The sequence below is a fragment of the Echeneis naucrates genome, chromosome 5 (assembly GCF_900963305.1).
Source record: "Echeneis naucrates chromosome 5, fEcheNa1.1, whole genome shotgun sequence".
NCBI classification, from domain to species: Eukaryota; Metazoa; Chordata; class Actinopteri; order Carangiformes; family Echeneidae; genus Echeneis; species Echeneis naucrates.
This window is the reverse complement of record NC_042515.1, coordinates 7563405-7588645: the sequence shown is the minus strand read 5'-3', so window position 1 is coordinate 7588645 and position 25241 is coordinate 7563405. Positions and strand designations below refer to the sequence as shown.

The following is a 25241-nucleotide window of genomic DNA, read 5'->3' as shown; positions in this document are numbered from 1 at the left end:
TAACTTCAGACTAATTCACCATCCCATGGATTAATTTTCAAGTTCTCACACCGAGACTTTTTTAAGTTTTCCCCCATGGAGTTTTATTTGGTATAAAGCTACAATTGAAAAACTCTTCATATCTGCATGAATTCTTTATATTACATGTAGACCCAGGTTGGATTTCGCTCTTCTTTTTCTTTTGTTCTCTTTTTAAACAAAATGGCTCCCTATTGGACAACAGGAACGTGTACGCTTTTGGCAGCATTGAGTCTTCTTTGCTGCTGTAGTTTCGACTGGTGCGAGGCTTCAAGGACTAGTGGTTCAACCTCAAGAGCACAAAGACAGGACCAAGGGACCTCGTCGCTTGAAAGAGTTAAGAGAGGGTGGGTGTGGAACCAGTTCTTTGTGGTGGAGGAGTACACAGGCACAGAGCCTCTGTACGTCGGAAAGGTAAGACTCAAAGACTTTCATGAATAAATGTTGATTCCTGAACCAACTTTTGAGGAGTAAAACATCAAAAGCAAGACTGACATTATTCTAGAAAATGTTCAAAGGGATTTCATGTGACAAATTTCCAAGCGGGAATAAAGTGAGCGCAGATGCTTTTGTCATTAGGAGGAATGTATAATTAGGACAACGCTTGCCCGGTCACAACAGCTGCACGTAGTACCCAGCAGTTTCTAATGAGCAGATTTAAAGTCCTGATCAGTTACTCCATGGTGGAAACTGTTTTTGTCCTTGAGCAGAGTAAATGCAATGCAGCCAAATGTATAGTAGATGCACAGCAACACCATTAAGCCTTCAAGTGCCCATATCTGTTTATAGATGCGTTTACTACCAGAGGAGTTACACAAATTCTTGTTAGAACGCTTTTTATATGTACCAACATGAGTATAGGGGCATTTCAGACAATCAAATCCCACCAGTTAGAGTGCAGTCACTGCACTTTGTGCTTCAATGAAATTCTTTCCATTATGATTGTCTGCTGCTTATATTTTTATCTACTAAAATGATTCCAAAGGTCACCTTGAGTTAACCATGTTTTATTGTATATAGAAACGTATGAGAATATTAAAAGTGCCAATGTAAAGCCAGTATATTCTTTTGTATGGTTGTATAAACTGTTGGCCCAAAGTAATGATACCTATTGAATTCAACTACGGGGACATAACAGGAAATGATTCTGTTTATCTGGAAAAGGCTGTGATCATAGCTTTGGTTCAACAAAGGAAAATCTAAATGTTAACTTTTTATGGGCCAGTGTGCACTTCCCATAAAGACCAACTAACAATGGGACTCAACTTTCAGATTTCACACGCTGAATGACCTCATGAACACAACTTCAGCCGAGCCAGTTAGTACGCTAACCAGCTCATTTAGCATCTGTGTATTATTGAACAGACAGCAACACAAAACTCGAGGTTATCCTGCACTGGTCATACCAGGTGACACTTTTTGCTTGTGCCCCATCAGTGCTAAGGTGTTATAGTACTGAGTATTCCTGACCTGAAACATTTCCCTTTGTACTGATCTACACATCTGTGAAGTTTTGTGACTCTGTCCTTCACAGTTTTAACACTGTCGTAGGAAGTAAAATCTGCCGTTTATACATAAACACCAAAACAGCCGCTGTGGTGATTCCCACGACGACAGGCATCTCTATTTTGCTATAATAACATACACAAACACTTATATACATAGAGACTGATTCACAAGGTGAAAAAACAGCATTATGCTCTCACAGCTTGTACTGTCACAATGCCAACTTTTCACCCGGATGAAGCAGAAGAGGCCTTGAGGTAAAGACCATGCCACAATGTTTTGAGAGCAAAAAGATGCCCCAGCAGTTTTCTGTAAAGAAGCGGCTGTCAAAGACTCTCTATCATCAGTCAGAAAGCAGCGAAACGTTCTCGTTCTCTAAAGGCATTGACCATTAAAATTTAAAGCTCAAAATATATCCCTCCTTATTCCCCTTCACAAACATCATGCTGCATACATTCGCTCTGGCAGACACACATGCGACCTTGGACAAAGCAAGAGGCGCAGACCTTTTTAGAAATAGTCTACCTTCAGCTGTCAGGAGGTCTGGGGCTGCTGGGCGGCGTGGTGGGTCACTGTGTTTTTGACTTCTGTTTCACTGCTAGGCCGCGGTCCTTGATTTGCACTGAGCAGTCTGTTCCCTGAAAACTGCAAAGTTCAACTGGCTTCTCGGAAACGGGGAACTTCCTGTTGTTGGTGATGTCAAAAACATTTGCTCGCATGAATTGCCACCCGTTGTGAAGCAGCCACGCTAAGATGATCAGTGTCTTGTACAGTGTATTTCAAAGCACATTTGGCGGAGGCTGTCTGAAACTCAACTACACCTACGTGATGTTGTTTTTTGGTTTCAGCTTGGACCTGCGTGGCTCACAAGTTCTAATCACTGACAATAATAATAATTACGCTGATTTAATTGTTGATCTACCCACATAGTTGTTCCATTTAGTTTGGTAAAATTTTAGTTTTACTTTTGTAAGAACCTGTGGGAAGTTTTCAGCAAACTCTCCTGACTGCACGCCATCCTCTGATCACGCAGGGAAGTTTTTCAGTGTTCAAACAGGTGCTTCTAGGCTTCTACCGCTTAGTTTACTGGCAACAAGCAAGCAGAATCTGGTAATCGCATCTACGCTGTTTTTCTGTTGCTGTGTGAAAACCATGTCTCAAATATTACTGTTGTTTTAAATCCACCATCGATCCAATTTGACCAGTCCTCAGTATTTTTATTTTATTTTTTTTTTTTTAGATGCAGTGGAAAGGTAGTCAACAAAATGACTGCTTGATCTTTGTTTAGCTCTCTGAAAGTGTTTGGTAGCAAAGAAGTGAAGTGATTGATTATAGCGTCAGCTGTGCCCTTCTCTCCAATGCTGAGGACAATGCCTTGACGCCAGAGATGTGCTTATCCAGCACTATTTCTTTGTTTTAATGGCACACAATGAGAATATGTCAAATCAAATCTATTTGCAAATCATCTCTGTGCCATGAGTGTATTTTGGGGTTATTGTTCCCCTCTTGCTCCCCGCCCCTGTTTCTGTAATAAGCCTCGGTGAGTTGATGAGAGTGGACGGCATGCACGATTGAACTGCCGCACATAGGACGTGATATGAAAAGATGGAATATTAATGCGGATAGCATGAGGCTCTGCGGTGATTCACACCCATCAATCATGTGGCCGACTGGCTCCTAAATATTTAGAATTGACAGTTGACAAGAATTGGGAATTGACCGGCTAATATTTGCATATGCATGTATTGATTGCTCTCATCTTACAAATAAATGGAGGTGTGTGCGGGGGCCGTGTGTTACGGAATAATCATCCTTTGGCCTTTCTTTATCTGCCATTGTTGCTGCACTACATTTCCTGCTGGCAGGACCAACAACAAAGCCAAAGCAGCACTGTCTGTCTACTGAGAGACAAGGAGATAGACAGAGCGAAGCAGAGTGATACATGAGATAAAGGATGAAGGAGGAGGGAACACGGACTTGGAATGAAGAGGCTTCGTGCACTCACTTGTGATTCATTACCAGACGGGGGGCCAGAGAAGCCAGTGTGCTGATATAACAGAGTTGAAGTGAGCTTGGGGGAGTGACACAGCAGGAGGGAGACAAGAGATGACTTTATTAATAAAATTATCTAAAGTTATTGCACGCCATGTGACTGGGGCACAGACCAGTGCTATCAGTGTCATTAATGCGTGAGTGCGCCTCGGTGTGTGCGTGCGCGCGTGTGTGTGTGTGTGTGTGTGTGTGTGTGTGTGTGTAACTGTGTCAAATGCTCACAAGCTGATAGACTTTGCTGGAATTTTGGTTCCAACACTTTAATTTGAGCTGTAGAGGATTAAAGCCAAGCAGTGGGCCTCTCTACTGGATAATTGCAACAAGCTTTTTTTTTTTTTTCACATTACTTTACCCCAACTCAGCAAACTTGCTAAGCTCGCCCTGTCTCACACTGTGGCTGCCACTACTCTGCTAATGAAATCAGATTTACCAATAAAATGGTCACTCACATGACATTAAACTGGCAGCTCTGGTTAGTACATTTAGATAATGAATCCTTGTGGACTCAAATGATCCAACAACTATATTATTTCTTGCCAACTGCTTTTCAAAAAATTGTGTTGTGGTAAAAGGAAGGAGACGAGGGAAGATGGTGGAAATGGAGTTGCTGTCGAGAGCAGATAATCCTTAACAACTGTTGTCAAAGGTAGTAAAGGGGTAAACACGTTCGATCTGTCCGGTTTCTCTCACGTCCATTATGAAAAAAGCTGTCAGAAATGCATCCATTTTGTGAACATGTGCATGTCTGAGAGAGATTGGGACTGTTTGTGTTACAGGTGCACATGCCTTTGTTTTTCCTCAACTAAAAGACTACAGTTAAGGATTTTGTATATAATTTCAGTGTTTTTCTACCCGTTCAACTTTCTGATCTTTATGGATGTACCTGGCTCTGACTCCGTATACGGTGGGAAAACTGCTGGTGCAGCCCAAGTCCAAGGTGCTTCTTTGTCCTGTTCTAACTCTCTGCAATTCAACTTGAAGCCAAATGAAACAGATGGCCTCATCTTTCTTTTTTGTTCACCAATACATCTCAGCTCTTTTGAAGAATGTTGGTTTGATTTATGGCGCATCTCTGATTTTGGCTGCCAGTTTGGTGTTTTGTTAAACACACAGTGATTTTTCAAGCTTTTTTTTTTTTTTTAACCTTTCATTGTTTGTTTGTGAAGTAATTTTTTATTGCCTTGTTGTCGGAAGTTTTAGTGCAAAACAGTTTGTTAAAGAACTAAAAGGGGCGGGGTGGGGTTCAGTATTTCCCTGATTTCAATTGTTTCATATGTTCCTTGTGATATCTGAATAGCATTGTGAGGTAATGTGTTGATGAATGAGAAGAAAAAGCGTTTGGCCAGTCAATCAGTAAACAGATAGAAAAAAAGAGCACCGTGCCTGTTGAAGTGATCCCCCTCGTCGTCGTCTTCATAATGATCTGAGCTATGAAACGTCAGATCTAGGTCCAACTGTAACAACATCACAAGGCTGTCATCAAAGAGGAACAAAACAGTGTAAGATCTGAGGGATGAAAAGAAAACGCACACACACGCGAACAATCCGCGGAGCTGATTACAAGCATGACAAAGCCTTTTGTTTACTTTGTCAGCTTTAGAAATAATTTTTAGGGATGCTATCACCGTGTTACTATATGGCACTCCTCCATCCTTACACGTCTATCTTATGATCATGTTTATGAAATGGTGCTGAGAAACTAAATTTCATTTCACCCTGACAAACGACAATGAAGACTACCTTGTACCTCGTGTAAGCATCTGTAAGTCTGCGTCCCACCACCATCCCGACAGCAACATCTAATTTCTTTAGTGCCACTGACTTTCTTCTTTCCCTTTATCCCCCCTCTGGCTCAGTCTCACGTAGTCTGTGCTCTTCCTTTCCTGGAGCCATCTCCACCTAGGCTGTTTCTTATGCAGTCACCTTGTTAACACTTTGAAGCTGTTAAGATCAGAGAGCTTGACAAGCTGCGGTGAAATGTAGCAGTCCTACTCCTGATTACATAGACTTAAATATAAGGCAGCCAATTTGCTCCTGCTTTGAAACCCTCAATAAACCAACGAATCAGTGCAGCCCACATTCTGCTATCTCCTCTGCAAAGTGTGAAATCCTGCTTGCTATTCTATTCTGCTCCTCTCTTTAAGATTGCCATTAGAAACATGTGCAACTCAAGGGTTCTTCAGATGTCTTAAATGTCTAAAAGTCAGTATTTCTATCTCTCAGGTTTTCCAAACTGCTCGGTAACACGTATATGTAGATGGAGTTTGTGCTTTAACACACTGTTAATGTGCAAGCTGAAGAGCTGACGGCCAAATGTGAAAGAAAGTTTCCGTCGCCGTTGCTCTGAGTCACATGCCATCCCCCTCAGCAGGTTAGCCTACAGTGACAGTGAGACACTTCGTTATGACCCAAAGGTGAAGCTGACAGGGCATCAACAACCTCGCTCTCCCCTGAGTCAGCCTCCACTGTAAACCTGGAGGCCTTTCTAACTACTTAGTTGTTTGACTTAAGCCCAATAGTGAGGCATGATAATGTACTGTGACAAATCCACATTTCATTGTAAGTTCAAAGGGTATCTACAAGTTTCTTTGTTTGTTTGTTTGTTTGTTTTTTTCTTTGCTTGTTTTTTACTCTGAACTGTAAATATAATTTTACACTGGTGTATACCTGACTCGTGTATTGAGAGTGTCATTGTTTGCTGTAATCATTATTTCCATAATGGGCATGAAGCAAATCCATGTTCTTGCTCCAAAAGGGATTTCCAAAGTTGAGCTTAAGCTAATATGACTGTTCCCCTGTTTAAGCTAAATTAAGGTGTCAAATACAGCAACCAGCAACTCGTTGAATGTTCGCATGGGCACATGAGCTTTGTTGGTTCGGGTCATGCTGTTGGTTAAATCATGAGCTGATTTTAGCATATTTTTCTTCAAATTTTTGCGTATTGTGGACAGAAAACGATCAGTTTTGGATTGAAGGTCCATTAATTACCTCTGTGAGCTGTACGCTCACACCATCTCCTGCTGCTCATCATTTTAAAACAGTAATAATTAACACACCATTGTTTTCAGAACACCAGTATCCACCTCTCACTACCCCCCCCTTTATTTTACTTACATCCCTTCTGTTACAAATCTCTCACCTCCACCTGATGAAGGTGTGCAGTTTCAGTTTGCAGACCCAAAGACGCTTTTTCAAAATGTGTTGTGTGTTGTCAAGACATACATAAACCAACAACCAACAACCAACAACAGTGATGCTATAGTATAGTTAAAAAAAAAAAAAAACCCACACAGATTTCCTCGTATTTCATGGTTACAACTGCAGCAGCTCACCCACTGTCTTGGCGGTTAACCTGCCCATGCAGCCTCAGCAGTTAACCTGCTGTCACACCTCCACAGCACCATACCACTCTTCCGTTCACTGCTTTCATGGCTAAACCTGCAGAGAGCCATGCTCCATTGCGTGCTCATCTAACTTTTTATTTCTGATAAATTAGCCATCTTTAGTATGTATTTACATTCTGACCTGTTCCGGGTGCATCATCCTTAGTGTATCTGTCAGATGTTTGCTTGTGCCATTAACTATAAATACATTGTGTGTGCATAAAGTGTTAATGTAATAGACACACTGCCTTTTGGGTAGAAACTTTCTTCCTGCAACCTTGAGAGGTGAACATTTATTCATTTATTGCCCATGAACTGGCATCAGTGTTAGTGGCATCAGTTCCGCCTATAAAAGTGGATTCCACCTGTGGTCCATTTTTGCCATTAAAAGAATCATAAAGGCTATTAAAAAAATTCTGCTGCTGTTTTCTCAAATGCTCAGTACATCCTAAACACGCTATTATCTGTACTTGCTGTGTCTTTAGTGATGGGAATTTGAGCAGAGTAATTATTTAATATTTACAGTCTTTGTGTATGTGTATATGTTGCAGGATTATAGCCTTCTCTCAATATTGCTGATGCCCAAACAATGCCAGGTGGTCAAAATCAAACGGGGAACATACAGTTTTACCGCCATCGTATTTATATCTAATGACACAGCTGCCTATTCTGAGACACTGGGAGCCAAAAAGATGGCCAGTGCAGCAACAAGGATCATTTGTTAATCTCTAAACTCTAAAGTAGTGACTGAGTTTGTGTTTTCTCTACCGTCCTCTCATCAAAATTTGTCGGGGGCACGTTTGCACTCCTGGTTATTTTTTGCTCAGCGAGTGACATCCTGGCTCTGACCTTTATTTTTTAACGGAGAACAACTTAGCTAAGCATAGTGTGTGTGTTTTTGGAGCTGCCAACTTCAATCACTCCAGTGAGGACAGACTGACAGACGGATGGGTATATCCAGCCTGAGGGGGGAGAAATAGCATCATCCTAGCAGAATGATGAACTCACTAACTGTGTGTGTGTGTGCGTGTGTGTGAGTGTGCAAACTGGGAATGCACATTTACAGCAGGTAGGAATTTGCTTGCATTGGTGCCAGGGTTTGGGCGGTTTAATTAACACGTCACAACAAGACGCAGTCGCATGCATTCTCGTCTGCAGAATCTGATTGAGAAAATCAGAGAGAGAAAGAGGGAGAGCGTATCTCGGGGAAACAACCAGTGGAGAATGAGAGCATGCAGACTTTTATTGGATAAGTCTCGTGGTTTGGACCAATGAAACTTCTTTTATTATAACTGAAATATTGATAGCACCAAAGAATCCAGCAGTATATTTTCTCCAACTCCTTCCTGTTTTTGTCTTCAGGATGATTCAGAATGGTGAGAAAAAGCAAAAGCATATAGATTAAAAAAAAAAAAAAAAAGGGAGGGGGGGGGGTGGATGGGGGAGGCAATATCAAGGCACAGGCTTGCATTATTCCACGGTTTTACGACAAATACTTAATGAAAACCCCCGCAAGGGTGATAGGAGCCTGTATTTAATTAAGCCTTAATAAAATATTAACCAGGGAGGCCAGGGCGATTTCCCCTCTCCCCTGGTCTGCTCAGTAGATTGAACCACAGTTACAGTGCATAGACAGCTCTGAATTATAATTCCAGATAGGTGAGTGAGAGCAGGTCTAGTGTTCACTGGAGAGCCAAAGGGGAGGTTGCGATGGGCGACCAGTGCTACTCCTATTGCTGCCTCTGGAATATCTTCTAATCATATTAGGGGCGAAATATAGCTCTGATTTATAAGCGCTCTTTTAAGTTCACTTTTCAGCACCAGTACTGCAATGTCTCTACCTTTAACAATCTTTCAAATGACTTTGATCGCTAACTTGGGCGTCACATCCTGTGAAGGGCGCGATGTGCAGAAAAGGTGTAAATCATCGCTGAACGGCGGTGGCTTTTTTCCCACAGTGATGACGATGGCTGGTCTATAGGGAGCTCAGACACGACATTAAGCTGCTATTACTATGTAGGAAAAAAGATAAAGGAACCGGTGGAAGGAATTTACTAATTTCTTCTGGTCACGGCTAAGGAACTTGTCATTTACATAGTCGATCAATTTGCAAACGAAATAGAGACAAAGGCATGGTGATATGGTGGTTAGAACAGTTGCCTCACAGCAAGAACCCTTTGTGGGTTCGATTCCCAGGCCTGGGGTCTTTCTGTGTGGCGTTTGCATGTTTTCTCTGTGTCTGCATGGGCTGTCTCTGTTGGTCCAATAAGGGCATTTGGTCTCTTTACCAGGGGATACTCTGATGAATCACATTTAAATTCACATCCTGCAGTCAGATCTTCTTGACCTGCCTTCAAATACACTCACACTGTTGGCCAAAATCATCATCTAGAAGATAATTAGTGCTAGTGGGAAATGCGCCGCAAAAATAACTTTTGACGATAGGATAGCTTTCGCCAATGAAACTTTTTCTGTTGTAAAAAAAAAGTGGCACACGAAATCAGAAAGCAGAAGACAAATCACGCATCTGTATTCGCCAGTTGTCCTGTGAGGCTCCTTTGAAGCAATCAGGGTGATTTTTCCTGGCTGTCAGCATTTTCCAACTGACTTTATGAGCCCCTCATTGTAACTTCATGTGACAGCAGTAATTCCAGGTGGTTTGACAGATGATACAATCCCGGATCACTTTCTGCAGTAAAGACATATTAATGCTTTCGACTCATTTCCACTCATCAAAATTGTGTTCCCTCCACAGCAGCAAAAAAAAAAAACAAACAGTGCACGAGCTATAAGAACCTCATAAACAATTTTTATACCTAGCTTGGATGGATAAGGTGGCAGCCTTTTTTATATAAAAAAAAAAAAAGATTTAAAAATGTGAATGTCTTGTCATAAAATATGAGACAAATATTGTCATCCAATAGGTGAAATATGGTGGTTTTCATGGGTGAATTACCTTAACTACTGTTAATGCATTGACTTTTAACATTTGTTTTCTTCAATTTGCAGATCCATACAGACTCGGATGAAGGTGAGGGAAACATCAAGTACACAATCTCTGGAGAAGGGGCAGGCTCCATCTTCATCATCGATGAGCTGACAGGAGACATCCACGCCACAGAGAGACTCGACCGCGAGGAGAAGGCTTTTTACACACTTAGGGCTCAGGCACGTGACCGACTCTCAAACGACCCTCTGGAGCCTGAGTCAGAGTTCGTCATTAAGGTCCAGGACATAAACGACAGTGAACCCAGGTTCCTGGAGGGTCCCTATATCGGCAGCGTGGCAGAGCTGTCACCTATAGGTAAGGCAAGAAAAATTCTGTGCCATCAGACTGAGTGACATCAGAGGAGCTGCTGGAGGCTTTGGGCTCTGGATGACCTAAAAGTGGCACATGCAGAATTACCAGTTATATTACAGCTATTTCTATGATGTATGGGCACTCTGACATAACGATCTCTCCTGGGCTCAGGGGGAAAACAGAAAGTGCCCAGTAAAACCCAATATGCAAAAATTCTCCTCCATATTGAACCTGGAAATAGGGGAGACAGGAGATGCTAGATGAAAATAGATTTGGAGTGAGCAAATTCACTGTGGGTGGGAGAAATGGACATTTGAGCAGGATCCCCACATGGACCGTGTCAGAGCTATGACTCGTAGATAGCTATGAGACGGAAACTGAAGGAGCTGGTGCAGGAAAGAAAAGGTAGATGGATTGCATTTCTCCCAGATGAGCTCTGTGGCTATGTTCTGACACATTGCTATGAGGCAAATGATAAAGGGGAAAATAAGGAGGGCAGAGGAGAGGCACTTCAGATGAGTAGATAATCGTGAGAGTAAGCCACATTTTCATACAGGCTATTGACATTAAAACCACAATGCTTTTAATCCTGACACAACATGTTTTTATTGGGAGCAAGAAGTATTAGCAGCGTCCCATGGCTGCTCAGAATGCTCAGCAAAATGGAAAAGGCAGGTGAATGAGGGTATCAGGGGCTTCATTTGCATGGTATTAATGTCAAAAACACAGCTGATGTTTAATAAACAAAATTTTCTGGAGCTGTCAAGAGATATCACAATACCATGTGTGCCCAGACTGCTGTGTGGGGTACTGCCGTAGGGGTGGGGGTGCTTCTCGTTCTGAGTGACTCCCGGAGAGGTGAAAAATGGAATCGCTTTTTCCTGTTCAAGCCTGATTAGAATTAATTCCTGCTTCCTCAGCCTGAGCCCAACCATAGGTGTGTCTGCCTCCAAGTGTGTGTGTGTGTGTGTGTGTGTAAAACAGCAAGAGCGAAAGACAGAGAGCGTGATGGACGGCGCAATTGAACGATAAAAAGAATAAGAATGAAGCTGAATTTTAGTAAATGATGCAAAACCTTCGGAAGCAGGAGTCATGGGCACGTCATGAGATGGAGTCGCTCACGTTTAGTCAATGTTAATGCAATCTAAATGATCAGGACCTTCCCAGATTGGCCACTCGCCGCCCCTTGTTCGACCCTGTCGCACTTCAGTCATGTTGTGCTCTAAATAAGTGTGCGGTTCATGTTTTAAACATTGTTGTGGAGCACTGGCCCTAATGAGGTAACAGCTACTGCTTAGTCAGACGTTCTCCCGCCTTCCCCCTGCGTCTTCTCCGTCCATTCCTCTCCTGTTGCACATCAGCTAAGCCAAGCGTTATCTTTTTGGCATGTCAGTGATAAGGTCAGGAACACAATGACAGCAACTGAAAGGAGTGGAAAAAAAAAAAAAAAAAAAAAAAGATGTGGCCTGACTGCCACATGTCGCTCAGTAGCTTATATGTGGAGAATCACTTGTCTTCAGTCTGTCGTATTTCCCTCAGCAGCTGACTGCCTTATTCATCTGTGCCGTTCACTGCTGTTTGTTGTTACTGTTGTGGGTCCATCGGTGCGCTGCACCATCACACTGGGCGACAAGTTCCTTAAATACTATTATTACATAAACATGCACTCTTGTTAATTTTGGGCCAGTGCCATGCACACTGTCCTGCTGCAATAAATACCCGTTGCAGACCATGTGTATTAGCCAGCTGATAAAACTCCAGTTGGCTTAAATCTGCGGCGCCCAAGTACTTTGAAAATCAGCTATAGTTTTGCTTTTTTTAAGTATTCGTGTCTACACAATCGGAACAAATGGGCCTGACTGAATGCAGTAGACAGAGTAGTTGTGACAGAACATTTGAGACACGGCTTAAAAGCATTGCCTGTCTTTTCGTGTGATATATTCAGAAAACTCTAGCGCCACCAGTCTTGCATTTAAAAACTAAATGTTTCTCTGCTTTGACATTTAGTTTATTGATTTATTTGCTTTTTCTCATCTCTCTAGATGGGCAAATACACAAGTTTTAAAATTAGTTCTTCTGTCTTCTCTACTTTGTAATGTTCATTAACACCACACAAATAACGGAAATCAAATGAGCATGCTGGACACTTAACTCACTTAAGTCACTTCTCCTTCCTGGGAACACTTTATTCTCAACGCCTGATTAGAGAAAGACATTTTTAATGCAATTTGAGCCCAGCGCCTTTGATCAGAGCTTATGCTGTGATGGAAGCAGGTTGCCACCATTAGCTCCACAACTGGATTGTGCACTGTGGTGTTTTATGGTCAACCATACAAAGAGTTGCCTTGGCAAACGTGAGGTGATAATTGTAAGAATGTAATCAGTGGCCTGTTGCCTGAGGAGTATTCATCTGCGCTTATCACTTCTGTCATGTCTCCTAGAGCAAAACTCTGTCATAGCTTCACGGCCTCCGCCTCCCGTCTTCTCTCTTCAGAGGCCTCCTGTCTATTTTTCTGTATGCATTGCATCTCGTGCCAAAAATAACACTGTGTGTTGTGTTCACAGTCTAGAGAGGAGAAGAAAGGGCATATAAAATAGGAGTGGCAAAGCTGATGATGAAGTGTGAGCGCCTGAGCTCCATGTTGTTCTGTGGAAAAACCTCTAGCTAATGAAATTGCAGCCTTAAATCAAATTTGTAGTGCATGGGTGATTGAATGTTGTTTTGAGGACCATGTATGATTTTACGCGGAGACATGGACGGAGTTGAACACAAGCTGTGTCCTCCGACTGATGATGAGGCTGTGAAAGATGGATTTAATTTATGTCCCGGCAGATGACAACTGAGACTGGATGTAACTGAGAAGGAACACATGGCTTGCTGTCATCTAGTTTCTTTGTCTTTGACTTGAATTCATTAGAGATGGAATATGCACTGGATTCCTGTTTCATAGTACAAATTGAAAATAATCCAACTTGCACTTAGTTTTAATATGCACTTATTCAAACTTTGATAATGGTGTGGCCTAGAGGTAAAGAACTTCAGTGATAAATGAGAGTTTGCTGGGTCACTTATCAGCAGCAGCAGCAGCAGCGGCAGGAGGGTGTATTTTTAGCTCGTATTTCTGAACAAATTAAAAAAAACAAAACAAAACAAAAAACCGTATGTTTTGAAAAATGGCCTGAACAGTTGGGTCAATTATTTAATCTTTTTGATGTATTTGAATTGCTCTCCAGTTTGTTGTTTCTGTAACTACTATAGGTGGTAAAACTTTTCACCCCGTTGCACCCTGTTAGGTAGGCAGCAGGTCAGTGTTTAGTGCTGTTGTCACACATAAGCACGGCCCAGGGGTCACATCTGTGGCCAACTGAGGACTCACTCTGGATTGTACTGTTGTTTCCAGTGTCTGCCTGACTGCCAGGTTGAATTAATGCTCATCTAGTTGCAGTCAAAGTTATGCAAGTTAGAAAATACACACAGACCCGGAGATGGACTGGTGACCTGTCCAGGGTGTACCCCACCCTCGCCCAGAATGAGCTGGGCTTGGCTCCAGGAGCCCCCGAGACCCGGAGAATGAATGAATGCACACATCTCACACACACAGTAGTGCATTGGAGCAGTGAATCTTTCATCTGCCTTTTGTTCCTTTTTCTGGTGTTGCTAAGCACTTTTACAGCTTCATCGTTTCTCTGTCTATTCTCTGAAGCATAAGGATCAGTAATCTTAAACAGTAATCTTTCCAAACTAAACTCTCTTGTGCTTGGTGGATGCATTACACTTGGCCTTCTCAAAACACTGAATATTGAAACTTTTTCTGAAGGCATGCTGAAAGAGTGTCACCCCATGATCTTCAACAGAGCGCAGACCTTTTCCAAAGCCAATGCTGAACAACTTAACTTGAGAGAAAAATTGTGAATTCAGATTTTATGAATCTTTCCCACTCCTCTAAACCAAATTTAGTGCTGATGGGTTCAGTGCTTTGTGCTCATTCATACCGAATAGTAAGCTGTCATGGAGGACACCCTAACCTCCTTGGTCAAGGTGAAGCTTTTTTAACCTTAGGTTAAAGCTGGCTAAAACTACACATTAGGTATCTGAAAAGCTTCATTATGTTTTGCACCACAACATATTACTGCAATGGCTTGTAAAGTGGGTTGTGCAAATAGATCATTATGTAGGTGTGTTTGATTAATGGATGCTCACTTATGTGACGTACCCATCGTTGATATAAATCACCAGTATTGTTAAAAGCTAATGTCGCCCTATGTCCATTTGCAACGTAAAGTGATACAGGTCAGGATGGTGAAAACAGCCATCCTTCCATCACACAGTGCAAAAGGCAAAAAGTCATGTCTCATCTAAATTGCACACAGTGCCCATGTATAAAACATTAGATACTGTAACCTCAAATGCTGGGAGATTTTTTATTTTTTTTTTTTTTTAAATAACGGAAAATAAAGGGTAACTTAAATGGCGTCATATATTGATGAGATACTTTTCTACTTAGTCTTTGTCTTCAATCGCTTATCTGGTTCTGGGTCGTGGGGGCAGCAGCCTTAGGATGGGAGCCCAGACGCTGCTCTCCACAGCCACTTCCATCAGCTCCTCTGGTAGGATCCCGAGGCATTCTCAAGCCAGCTGAGAGAAATAATACCTCCTGCGGGTCCTGGGCCTGCCCCCGTACCACAACTCTCATCGGTGGTGTCCAGGAGGCAATCTGGCCAGATGCCCGAATCACCTCAACTGGCCCCTGTCGATGTGGAGGAGCAGCGGCTCTACTTTCAAGCCCTCCAGGAAGTCTGTTCTCCTCAGCCTGTCTCTAAGGCTGAGCCCGGCCATCTTACAGGGGAAGCTCATTTTGGCCATTTGCATTGGCAACTTTCCATCACTATAATAGCTGAGGCTCAGAGCCTGGATAGCCCGGTAAATTGAGAGCTTTGCCGTGAGGCAGAACTCCCTCTTCGCCACAACGGACCAGTATCACACCTGCATACCCCCAGACAGTTCTCAGATTGGTCGCTTCATCACCCACTCCATTTTCTCCTCACTTGTGAACAAGTGAACTTGTGACCCCAAGATGCTTCAACCCCCGCCCCACAATATGTAGTGAGTACTCCACCCTTTTCTTGCTGAGGATTATGGGTTCAGCCCTGCTGGGGCTGATTCTTATCCCAGGCGCTGTGTGGAAGGATCACACCTTCTGCAAACAGAAGAGAAGGACTCCTAAGGCCACCCAACCTGATCTCCTCCACCAAGCTCTGCTCTAAGAAATTCTGTCCATAAAAATCAGGAACAGAACCGTTGACAACCCTGACAGAGTCCAACCATCACCAGGAGAGTCTGACCTACTGCTGGCAGTCATATCAGTTTCCCCGCTGATAAGTGATTTTCAGTTTTTGTTTTTGTTTTGTTTTTTTCATTGAATTTCATGCATTTCTCACTCTCATTTCTGTTTTGAAGAATTTTCATATCTGATCTGTTGGGTCTGTTAGGGATTGTGTTTTCTCGAGGTTTGTTTTGTTTATTTCTAGCTTTTCTCCGTTGTGTTACATCCACTGGAGTTTTGTAATTATTTCATTTTAAATTACAAGTAAGCATTTTATGTCTTGTGTTATTCTTTCTGTTTTTCCCAAAATCTTTTACTTAAATTTTTATTTAATGGAAAGAGGTGAGATTTGTCTTGGCCATCACAAATTAGCAAGACCCACTTATATCCCACAAATATCATAAAATATTTAATATGAAACTGCAGTTATGTGTACTATGACTATCTTTTCAGGAATGAATGGACGAGTGTATCTTAATATTCAATGTGTGTATTTATTTATTCAACTGTAATGACCATCCTATTAAGGCATTTTGTTAAATAACTGTGGTTGTGGGTTTAAACAGAGAATTTCTTTTCCAAGTGCAGTGTAGCTTCAGGCAGCGTGTACCATTGCACTAAAAGGTGTGTAAAGAGAAGAATCAGGGTAAAATGAACCTTTCTCTATCAACAGCAGCTTTTCCATTGTGCTTACAGAGTGATACCAGGTGACTTATGAAAGTTGACATATTTGACCAAAATATATGTTTGGGAAAGCTTCGTCATTAATAATTGAATTGGATCCATCTCTTTTCTCTTTGGTTTTCTCCAACCACAGTCAGTGTTTAAATATTCATGTAGCTTTGAGCCAGGCTTCAAAAGTTTTCCAAACCCTCAGGCTTAAGTAATGTCAAACTGTTATGCTACTAGTTTCCAACAATACTACACGCTCATCTGGGTTGGCATCTCCTGCAATTGTGAATAGAGGTTTAAAAAGATTGAGCATTTAGACACAATATTTAGAGAACAAGCTATACTGCGTAGATAGCATTGGCAGTGGTACAGTGGCACCCCGAGGACAAGTTTATGCTCAGCTAATATTGAAGTAATAAGCACAGCTCTTTCCCAATTTGAAATCAGCATTACACCACGTTACAACATGCATCCAAAGACATCCGTAGCTCACTTTTGTTTTATGTTTTTTTTTTTTTCCCCCGTCTTTATGTGAGCAGACTGACAAAGCAGATTGTAGAGCTTTAAACCATTTAGTGACAGAGGAGGGCATTTGTGCCGTACAATTCAAAGGTCAGGTGACAGTGAGCAAATCCGGTGGAAATGTGACTGGGAGGGGCAGCTCTTGATGGTGGAATCACAACAGGGTGAAAAGTTTCCACGGCACTAATCCTTTGATTGATGTGGTTCCATTAGAGAGGACCTTTGGACCTCTGAGTGGCAGAAATGTGGCACGACACGACGTCTATGCCACAGCCTTTAAACCTCAGGTAACACTGACTGACAAGTCGCACTGGCAGGCAAATAACAGTCCGATAATGGACATTAAGCTGCCCACTATCCTCAGCTCTTATCCTCTAATGACACAAGCTGATGCAGTGTAGAATTACCAAACACAACAGAACAGGAGAAAACAGGAAATGGTTGCCTGAAGCTGACATCCTTTATCCTATTTTCTGTCGCAAACACAATCTAATACTTAAAGCCAAGTTGAATAAATTAACAAAACAAAGGCCAACAACAGAGACACGTGTTAAGACAATGTCCTGCACCTCACATTAACCTCACAGTGTTATCTCCACACATGCCACACTTTTAAAAGATATTGAAGCTATTTTGTCATCGTTGTATGAGTCTGGAATGGGAAATGTGCAGTACTGATTTCAGGCATCTAACACGCTGAGTTTCAAGATGTCGTGACAACCCCACTATGTCTAACAACAACAACAACAACAAAAAAAGGGATTTTGAGTATTTCTAAGGGCAGATTTGCTGCAAGAAAAGAAATATAGGAGAGAGGCGCTTCAAAAAATAGCAGGAGTGAGGGATAGTGTCGAGGAGTATCAAGACTGAAAGTCCAGAGAACACTACATTGTAGAATGTACTTTATGATTCTCTTGTTGAAGGTCATTGCCCTGTACCTCTCCCTGTGTGTAAAAGCTTGCTGGCATTTGAAGGGAGTTAGTAGACACTAACTGACCCTGAGAATAATGTTATGCAGGATAAAGCGGAAGCAGCCTTGCTCAATAATACTCTAGTTACCTCTATCATTTGACTTACGCGCTCATGAAGCCAATAATGACTTTTCCTATTATTGCTTCAGCTGCTGACCTGCACACAAAGAAGAAATCAAAATGAAGTAAGAGAAGTAGGAGGCCTTTTGGATGAATGAAGACATGATGCAACGAAATAAAGCCTTTATAATGGCAGGTACATCGTTGTGGATGAGTGGTTCAAAAATAGCAGCGCATCGTAATTTCGCCGTGCGAGAGATAACCAGCCCTCACCCCTGACACACAAACGGACACACACACAGCCCTTTTGTATGTAATGTAAGAAATCCACAAGGGGATTAAACTAATAATCACTCCTCTTGTTGCTGTGGTCCAGAGATGTTACCCAGGAGGCTACAAATTGCTGCAGTCACCATTAGGAAAGCTGGGGCCTGTCATGCTAAAAGTAGGTGAGACATTTGAAGCAGTCGGATGGCAGGAAGAGGAATGCAACAAGGCAAGAACAACTTACAATCAATAATCTCTGCCAAGCACCTTTATGTATATGACCAGTAACATCTACCAATATATGCCTGACCACAGAGTGGACGTAATTGGTTTTGGCTGATCTGTGTGTGTTTGGTCACGGTATGGATCAGTGTGTATGTGGGCTGAATGGGGAATGAATGGAGAGAATGTGTGATGCAGTGTGTGAAGAGGCATTCAAGATGTGTATGACAACAGCAGCGCTGTGCAGTCAGACTTGTGAAATTGATTAAGGTCCTTATTTTGTCCCTGTTGCAGTCTCAGAGTCACGCAGAGTAGTGTGGACATTCTCTGTAGTTTCTTGTAAATAGTGTATTTTGATATTGTGAAAGAAATGCACTGTGATTGACAGCTGGCCTGCAGATACCAACGTATTCAAACCTAATAATGATCTTTAAATGTGGTTTGAAATACTTTAGGGATTCTTTTTTTTTTTTACAGTATAGAACACTTTGTGCACAGAGACGTTTCTGGACCATAATGTTTGTTTTTTGAGAGGTGATACTCTTTGAGAGTTGATTATCAACTTTCGTAGTAATTTGTCCAGAACATGAAATGAATGAGAGTTTGAGATGTTTTAAAGTTGACGTGCCACACCACGTCTACAAAACTAATGCAGGTATGATCTATTGAAGAAAATACACTTTTAAAGGCTAACAAAGATTAGATTTACAATCTCTGCCAGGAGAGATGAAAAATATAGCTAAATCCTCGTAGAGATCAGGAAAAGGATCAATGTAAGCAGGCCATTGGCTTTTATGACATGTCAGATTTCTCTTCCCTCTGTACCTGGCTCTCCCTCTCACCCTTCTTTCTCACCCTCATTCTCTCCCCACCACTTTCTCCTGGGGCATTTTTGTGGATGAGAGAGGAATGAATCACAGTAGAAGTAGTGAAGAAATAACTTTTCATGTGAAAACACCTCAGCTTTTATGGCTTTACTAAATGATCCATAATGCGGGCGGGGAGCACTCAGTCCTGCAGATTGAGGCGGGTCGGAGAGGGAAAGGGGCTCAGTGCTGCAGCAGTTAGACCCCTCCACTGAAGCTCGAACCAGTGCAGCACCAGCTGAGATGGGCACAAATCTCTTTTACGAGGCTGCCTCTTAAATAGCTGTCAGTCTAGTGTCTCACACGTGGCACTCTCCTCCAGCTCCCCTCACAGTAATTGAACCATCTCTCCCAGAGTGCTGAAATGGTGTGGGAAGCCATTCCGACAGCCTGTGTTGATACCATTAAACCAAACTCATGCATAAATCTAACTATATAGCCATCACACACCCCTCCGCTAAGTCCTCCACCCCAAAAAAACATTCTTGCTCTCTACTCTGTTTCACCTGAGATGGTCCCAGAGTTAGTTTTTTATCTCAATATTATTTATATTAGCCTTCATGGGATATTGTGCACGCCTTAAATGCCACTTGCAACACAGACTGCTTGACAATATTATCATTTTAGAGCAACTGTTGCTCCCTCCATGTTCTTCCTACCTGACAGTTGTAACAGTGGAATAAATAGCAAAGATAACTCCTCAGCAACATGCAGTGACAATACCTATTGTGGCTAATGTAATGATAGTAGTCATATTTCATTTATAATAATTGTTATCCAACAACAACTAATTCACTTCATTTGCTGTTAATCTTATGTACACCCTGGCATTTTATCCAGGAGTTGTTATGTTGAAATAGGAGAATTATAACTATTAAATAGAGATGGAAAAGGAGATGTAATAAACAGCTGCCAATCAACCACAGAATTGTCCCAGGCAGCTTTTCCCTGCCAGAGGATTTATAAGGAATAACAATGCCATATCCTCATTACAGTTGCACAGCAAGATGTCTAGTCTTCCACGGTGAGGCAAGTAACTGTGAGAAACATCACAAAACAGAGTTTCTCTAATGAATGCTCTGATGAACGCCAGGGAAACAGGAAAAATTATAATTTGCTGTTGCGTCATCAAATTATTATACTGAGGCTCAGTTGTGTTACTTTTGAAAGTCGGAATACGAAAATGAGCACGATGATGCTTTTTTAAAATTTTTTTAACTGAGGGGCCAACAATGTAAATGTCTGCATACATGAATTTCAGTGTAAGTGGAGAGACTGAAAGTGAGATCACAGAATGTGTAAGTGAAATAAGTGTAAAACTGAGGTCATACACGTTTATGGACTAAATGAAAAACACGAAGAAGTATTTTTCACCTCAAACAGTCGAATGCTGGGTGCAGACAGTCAGAAATGTGTCAGCTCTGTCGCACTTTTAACTTGTGCAATAACACGAGACATAATTACCTGTGCCATTCAATTTCATTTGCCCGTTTATTACATGAAGGATGACGTCACTGAAAGGTTTGTTGTATAACCAAACCAAACGGATTCAGCCCAAACAAATGTGTCCATGAGGGGGAATAAAGAGACAAACCTGTAAATTGTGGTCATTAAAATTATTATTGCAACAGAACACGCGGCCTCATCTGAGAGCAATTTATGCTTTAGATGAGAGAAAAACAACTTTAGTTAATGAATATCTGGAGCTTCTCCCCATTAGACATTCTTCTCCTATTACTGCTATCTGCATTACATTCCAATCTGTAAAAGTCAATAATTTTTATTGAATTCCCACAAGTCAATCAAAAGTGGAATCTGCTTAAGTCAACGCAAACCAAGCCAGCAGATAATGTAAGTAATGGCTCCTCGCAGTCAAAGTACTGATGCAAGCCAGAGCTTTAATAAGAACCTAAGTGCCAAACTCACTACCTCACTTCTCCTTTTAATATAAACACAATAAAAAAGCATTTGCATTTATATAGTTCTTCCGAGCCATCTGACGTTGCTGCCAGGCAGTACCCAGAAACAACTGAGCGTCAAACTGATTGTTACCTGGGGAAAATTAAGATAAGGGAATAATCCCGTGGACGAAAATGGCTGTATACTCTATCCACAGCCAGTAGAGCCAACCAGGTAGGCAGAATCAACACACGTAATGAAAATACCCACACTCTATGCTGCCTTATGCTTTCAATGCAAGTCACTGATCCCGCAGCCACAATATGGCACACCTTGATCTTCTGACTGGTGCATCCTTTTGCATATTTGGATGAATGAATGACCGTATATGAATTAAAAGTCAACCCATTCTCATTAATATGCAGTGCTTTAAATCCACTCGGGGCAGTTATATATTAGGATTTTTCTTGGAACCGAACAAGGCTGTTGGCTCAGGGTGTGCATCTCTGCAAAACCTAATACGATGTGATTCAGGGACGATACTCTTTCTAAATGGAAGAACTCAGTTCGATTCGATTCAGTGAAATTTGGGACAATTTGATGGGACGTGATATGATCCGAAACAGTTCCTCGTTAAAATTAGACAATCATTTAGTTATTAGTTATATTTATAGTTATCACTATAAATGGGGAATCACTTTACTTCATATATATTTTCAACAGTATTTTGTTACTTGTGACACCTGAATTCAGAAACATCATATTTTTAGTATTTTAAGAACTTTACAAATCTCCTTTGACAGTGAAAACAAACTTAACAGTACTTTGTGAATCGTTTCGGACATTTATTTTTATTTTTTTTTTATCTTGAAAACAGAGCGCTATCTGACATGACTATGACAAGTCTCGCAAGACTTTTGTGGGTGCTTGTATGTCAGAGTGAAAGCTGCAGAAATTTAAGCATCAGCAGCATAAAACCGAAGCACAGCTTTGAAATCAGGCCATTGGCTTGATGCTACATTCAAAGTGATCCAGGTGTAAAGATTAACTTGCATGTTTTGAATAAAAACCAATTCTCCGATTCTAATCAGTTATTCGTTTCTGCTGCTGTTGACAGCAGAATTCATGATTCGACAGGGTTGCACCCTCCAACTATTTGTTCATGCACTTTTTCTGCATCTGGACTTTTCACAGTTGTTTCTTTTGCAAATTTGTTATTTTCTCCAGTAGTTCAGAAAAGCTGCAGAAAAGGAGGCTCTCGGTTTGTTTGTTTTTTCAGGAGCACCATAGACCAGGTTGAGTGATGCACCTTATGCTGGCTAGCTATACGTTAGCATGCAAACAGACCAGCATCTTGGATGCATACCTAATGACCAAAGGACTGCTATAGGTGACAGCAGCAGGTTAGTGATCGGAGCTGTCTGATTTAATGGCCGGCTGACTTAAATGATAATCCACTGCCCCCCCATCACCACCACCACCCAGGAGCTCTTGTTGGATGACAGGCAACAAACAGTGCTCTGACACTTCCCACTAATTAGCATCATTAACATACGGCCATTATATGGCTGGACAGTAGCATGACAGGGCTCTGAGAAAGGCTACAGCGGTGACCTTTGGTGGACAGCACCAGCTGTCAGTAATTACCCACAGCATCGGCCAGAGTGATGGAGACAAAGACTGACTCCTTGTCCTTGAGGGCCTACAGCGCCCAGGAACGTCTTCCTTTTTATCTTCTTTTGCCTCTAAGTGAAGTTATTTATAGTTCGAAAAGAAATGTGCTCGCAAGCTCAAAGGCAAGAATGTGGTTGTTTCTTAACCTAAAAATGAAGCACCTTTAAGTTTCCAAGGCTTTTGGCAAAGCTTTAACTAAAATGCATGACTAAATGGAGAGATGCGCCTGCGTATTCGCTGCCAGAGGCTTGTGTATGCACACTGTTGACAACTCTGCTGCGCAGGGTGAGAAATAATGACTTAAACACTGTTGCTTCACAAATGCCAATTTTAAGGTTTCATGTGGAAATTATTCTATTCTCTGCTTAAGTGTCAGTAATCACAAGTAATTGTTTGCTGAAGATATTTTGAGCTTCTAGCCGTCTTTGAGAGTAGAATGTTTCGACTGCTTGTTCCTTTTCATCTCGGGACGCAACTTGTGTGCTGACAAGAGGCAAAACAACTCAGAGCATTGGCGTAGTGACAAGATAATTTGAAACACCGAAAAATTTGTTTGCAAAATTATGTGCATGGAGATGATGTGGTTACCTAGTGCAATGTTACCCAAATGCATTAACCTCCCTCTCCCAAATATAATCACTGACAGGTTCGCATGAATGCACACACTGAATGTGCACAAACTCAAAAACATCAAACTATTACGGTACTTGTGAGTCTCGCTTGTTGATGCAGTGCAATCCCAAGCCCACAGCCTTAACCACGATAACCATATGTCCAACCTGGTGCTTTATTCTCACGTCATTCTAAAACATTTTTTCATTTGTACTCTGACAAAAATGCAATGCTCTTAAACCATTCCTTGGAAGACTAGAAACAGGGCAGCATGTCCTACTTTTGTACAAATGTCCTCTCTCTTCAGGTCAGAAACTCTCACTGGTCTCGGGGTTTTACAAACACGGTGAAAAAGAAACCGCTCACATCAACACATCTGCCCTCCCTGATACACTGAATGCTAAATTTTTTTCTCTTTGAGTCTTTTTAAACTCCCATTTTTGAATTTCAGCACTGAATTTCCCTGGTGGCTCTTCACTCAAAGCATTTTGGGTTGGCTTTTTTTTTTTTTTTTTTTTTCCAGATTTTGACATTTTGTTATCTCTTTTCAACAGGAACGTCTGTTATGAAGGTTACTGCATCAGATGCTGATGACCCTACATACGGCAGCAGTGCCAAAGTGGTGTACAGTGTACTTGATGGTGAAAAATATTTCAGCGTTGATAGAAACACAGGTAAGATCACGCATATATTTCATGTTATCCATCCCAAGAGTTTTTCAGTTTTGTTTCTCCTTAAATAATCCTAAACTCAGAGACTGTAATTCCCAGATCCATCAAAACTTGTGGCCAAAATCATAAATTCATTTTGCCCAACACAAACAACTTCTCAGACTTTCAGCCAATAACTATTGGCTCTTCTTAACAAGTACTCAATATTTCATGTGGCACCAATTGCTCGGCTTGACAGTGTTTCCTGCCACCTTCAAATATCTGTTTGAAGATTTGGTTTCATACGATGAGTAAGCAACAGCAGCAGCAGCAGCAAGTATTGCCCCAACAGTCAATACGAGAAAAGAAGTATTCATATTTCTCTTGAATTAGATGTTTTTTTGTTTTTTCCATTGATGGTTGATTTTATCTAGGCTGCTGGTATCATTGTGTACAGATGCACTGCATGTTTTCTGTCCTAAATATTAAGGATCTTAGAATGACACATTTGTAAAGTCTACGCATAATTATCCACTATTATACTGGAATGTATGAGGTTATACTTTTGCCATTTCCAGATTTCTCTTATGCAGAACACCCTCTTATTATATAGTGGATCCAATCTAATTTCCCTACGGGTCTTATGGAGTCATATGGCCTAACCCGCAGTCTTTCGTCTGCAGCTTAGCATCACTGTTGCCTTCCACTGCCCCCTCTAGGGAAATACACTAAAGTTTTAATGAATCCCTTTTTTGGTCTCCACCACTTTGATTTGGTCAGACTAGGTGCCTGGATGATAAATGGCTGTGCTTTGATGGGACTAGCCAGGAGACTGGATGGTTTATTCCACCTTATGTCTCACGACCCCCCTCCTATACATCCTCATTCTCCATTTTTTTTTTTTTTTTTTTTTAAGCGGACAGTTCAGCCTAATAGGTGAGAGTCAAAGAGGTCAAAAGGAAGAAAAGATAGAACAGCTGTGAAATCTGCCTCATTAATATCACTCTCACTCACTGACAACAACCTGAACCGCATGTTTTCTCTGTCACTTTGACCCGAAGCCAAGGTGTGTTTGTAAATCTGAGGCAAGGGAGTGATTTTACAAACAGTTTACATCGTCTGTATAGTGAGATTATTTATTCCCATTCAAAAGTAGGTCCAGTTATTGTTACATGAAAAGACATCAAATAGTAATTCAATTTTAATAGCAAAAGCTACTGCTGGACATTTACATTCCTATTT

At 41.5% G+C, this 25241-nt stretch overlaps 1 protein-coding gene across 1 annotated transcript in view; it reads left to right on the top strand.

Annotated features, from left to right (window-relative positions):
• The first annotated feature begins 201 nt into the window (after window positions 1-201).
• cdh22 (cadherin 22) overlaps window positions 202-25241 on the top strand; it is a 66212-nt gene continuing 41172 nt past the window's right edge. Inside the window, exons 1-3 of the mRNA XM_029501778.1 lie at window positions 202-432; window positions 9969-10263; window positions 23904-24023. Coding sequence (XP_029357638.1) covers window positions 202-432; window positions 9969-10263; window positions 23904-24023 — 646 coding nt within the window. The remainder of the gene's footprint in view (window positions 433-9968; window positions 10264-23903; window positions 24024-25241) is intronic.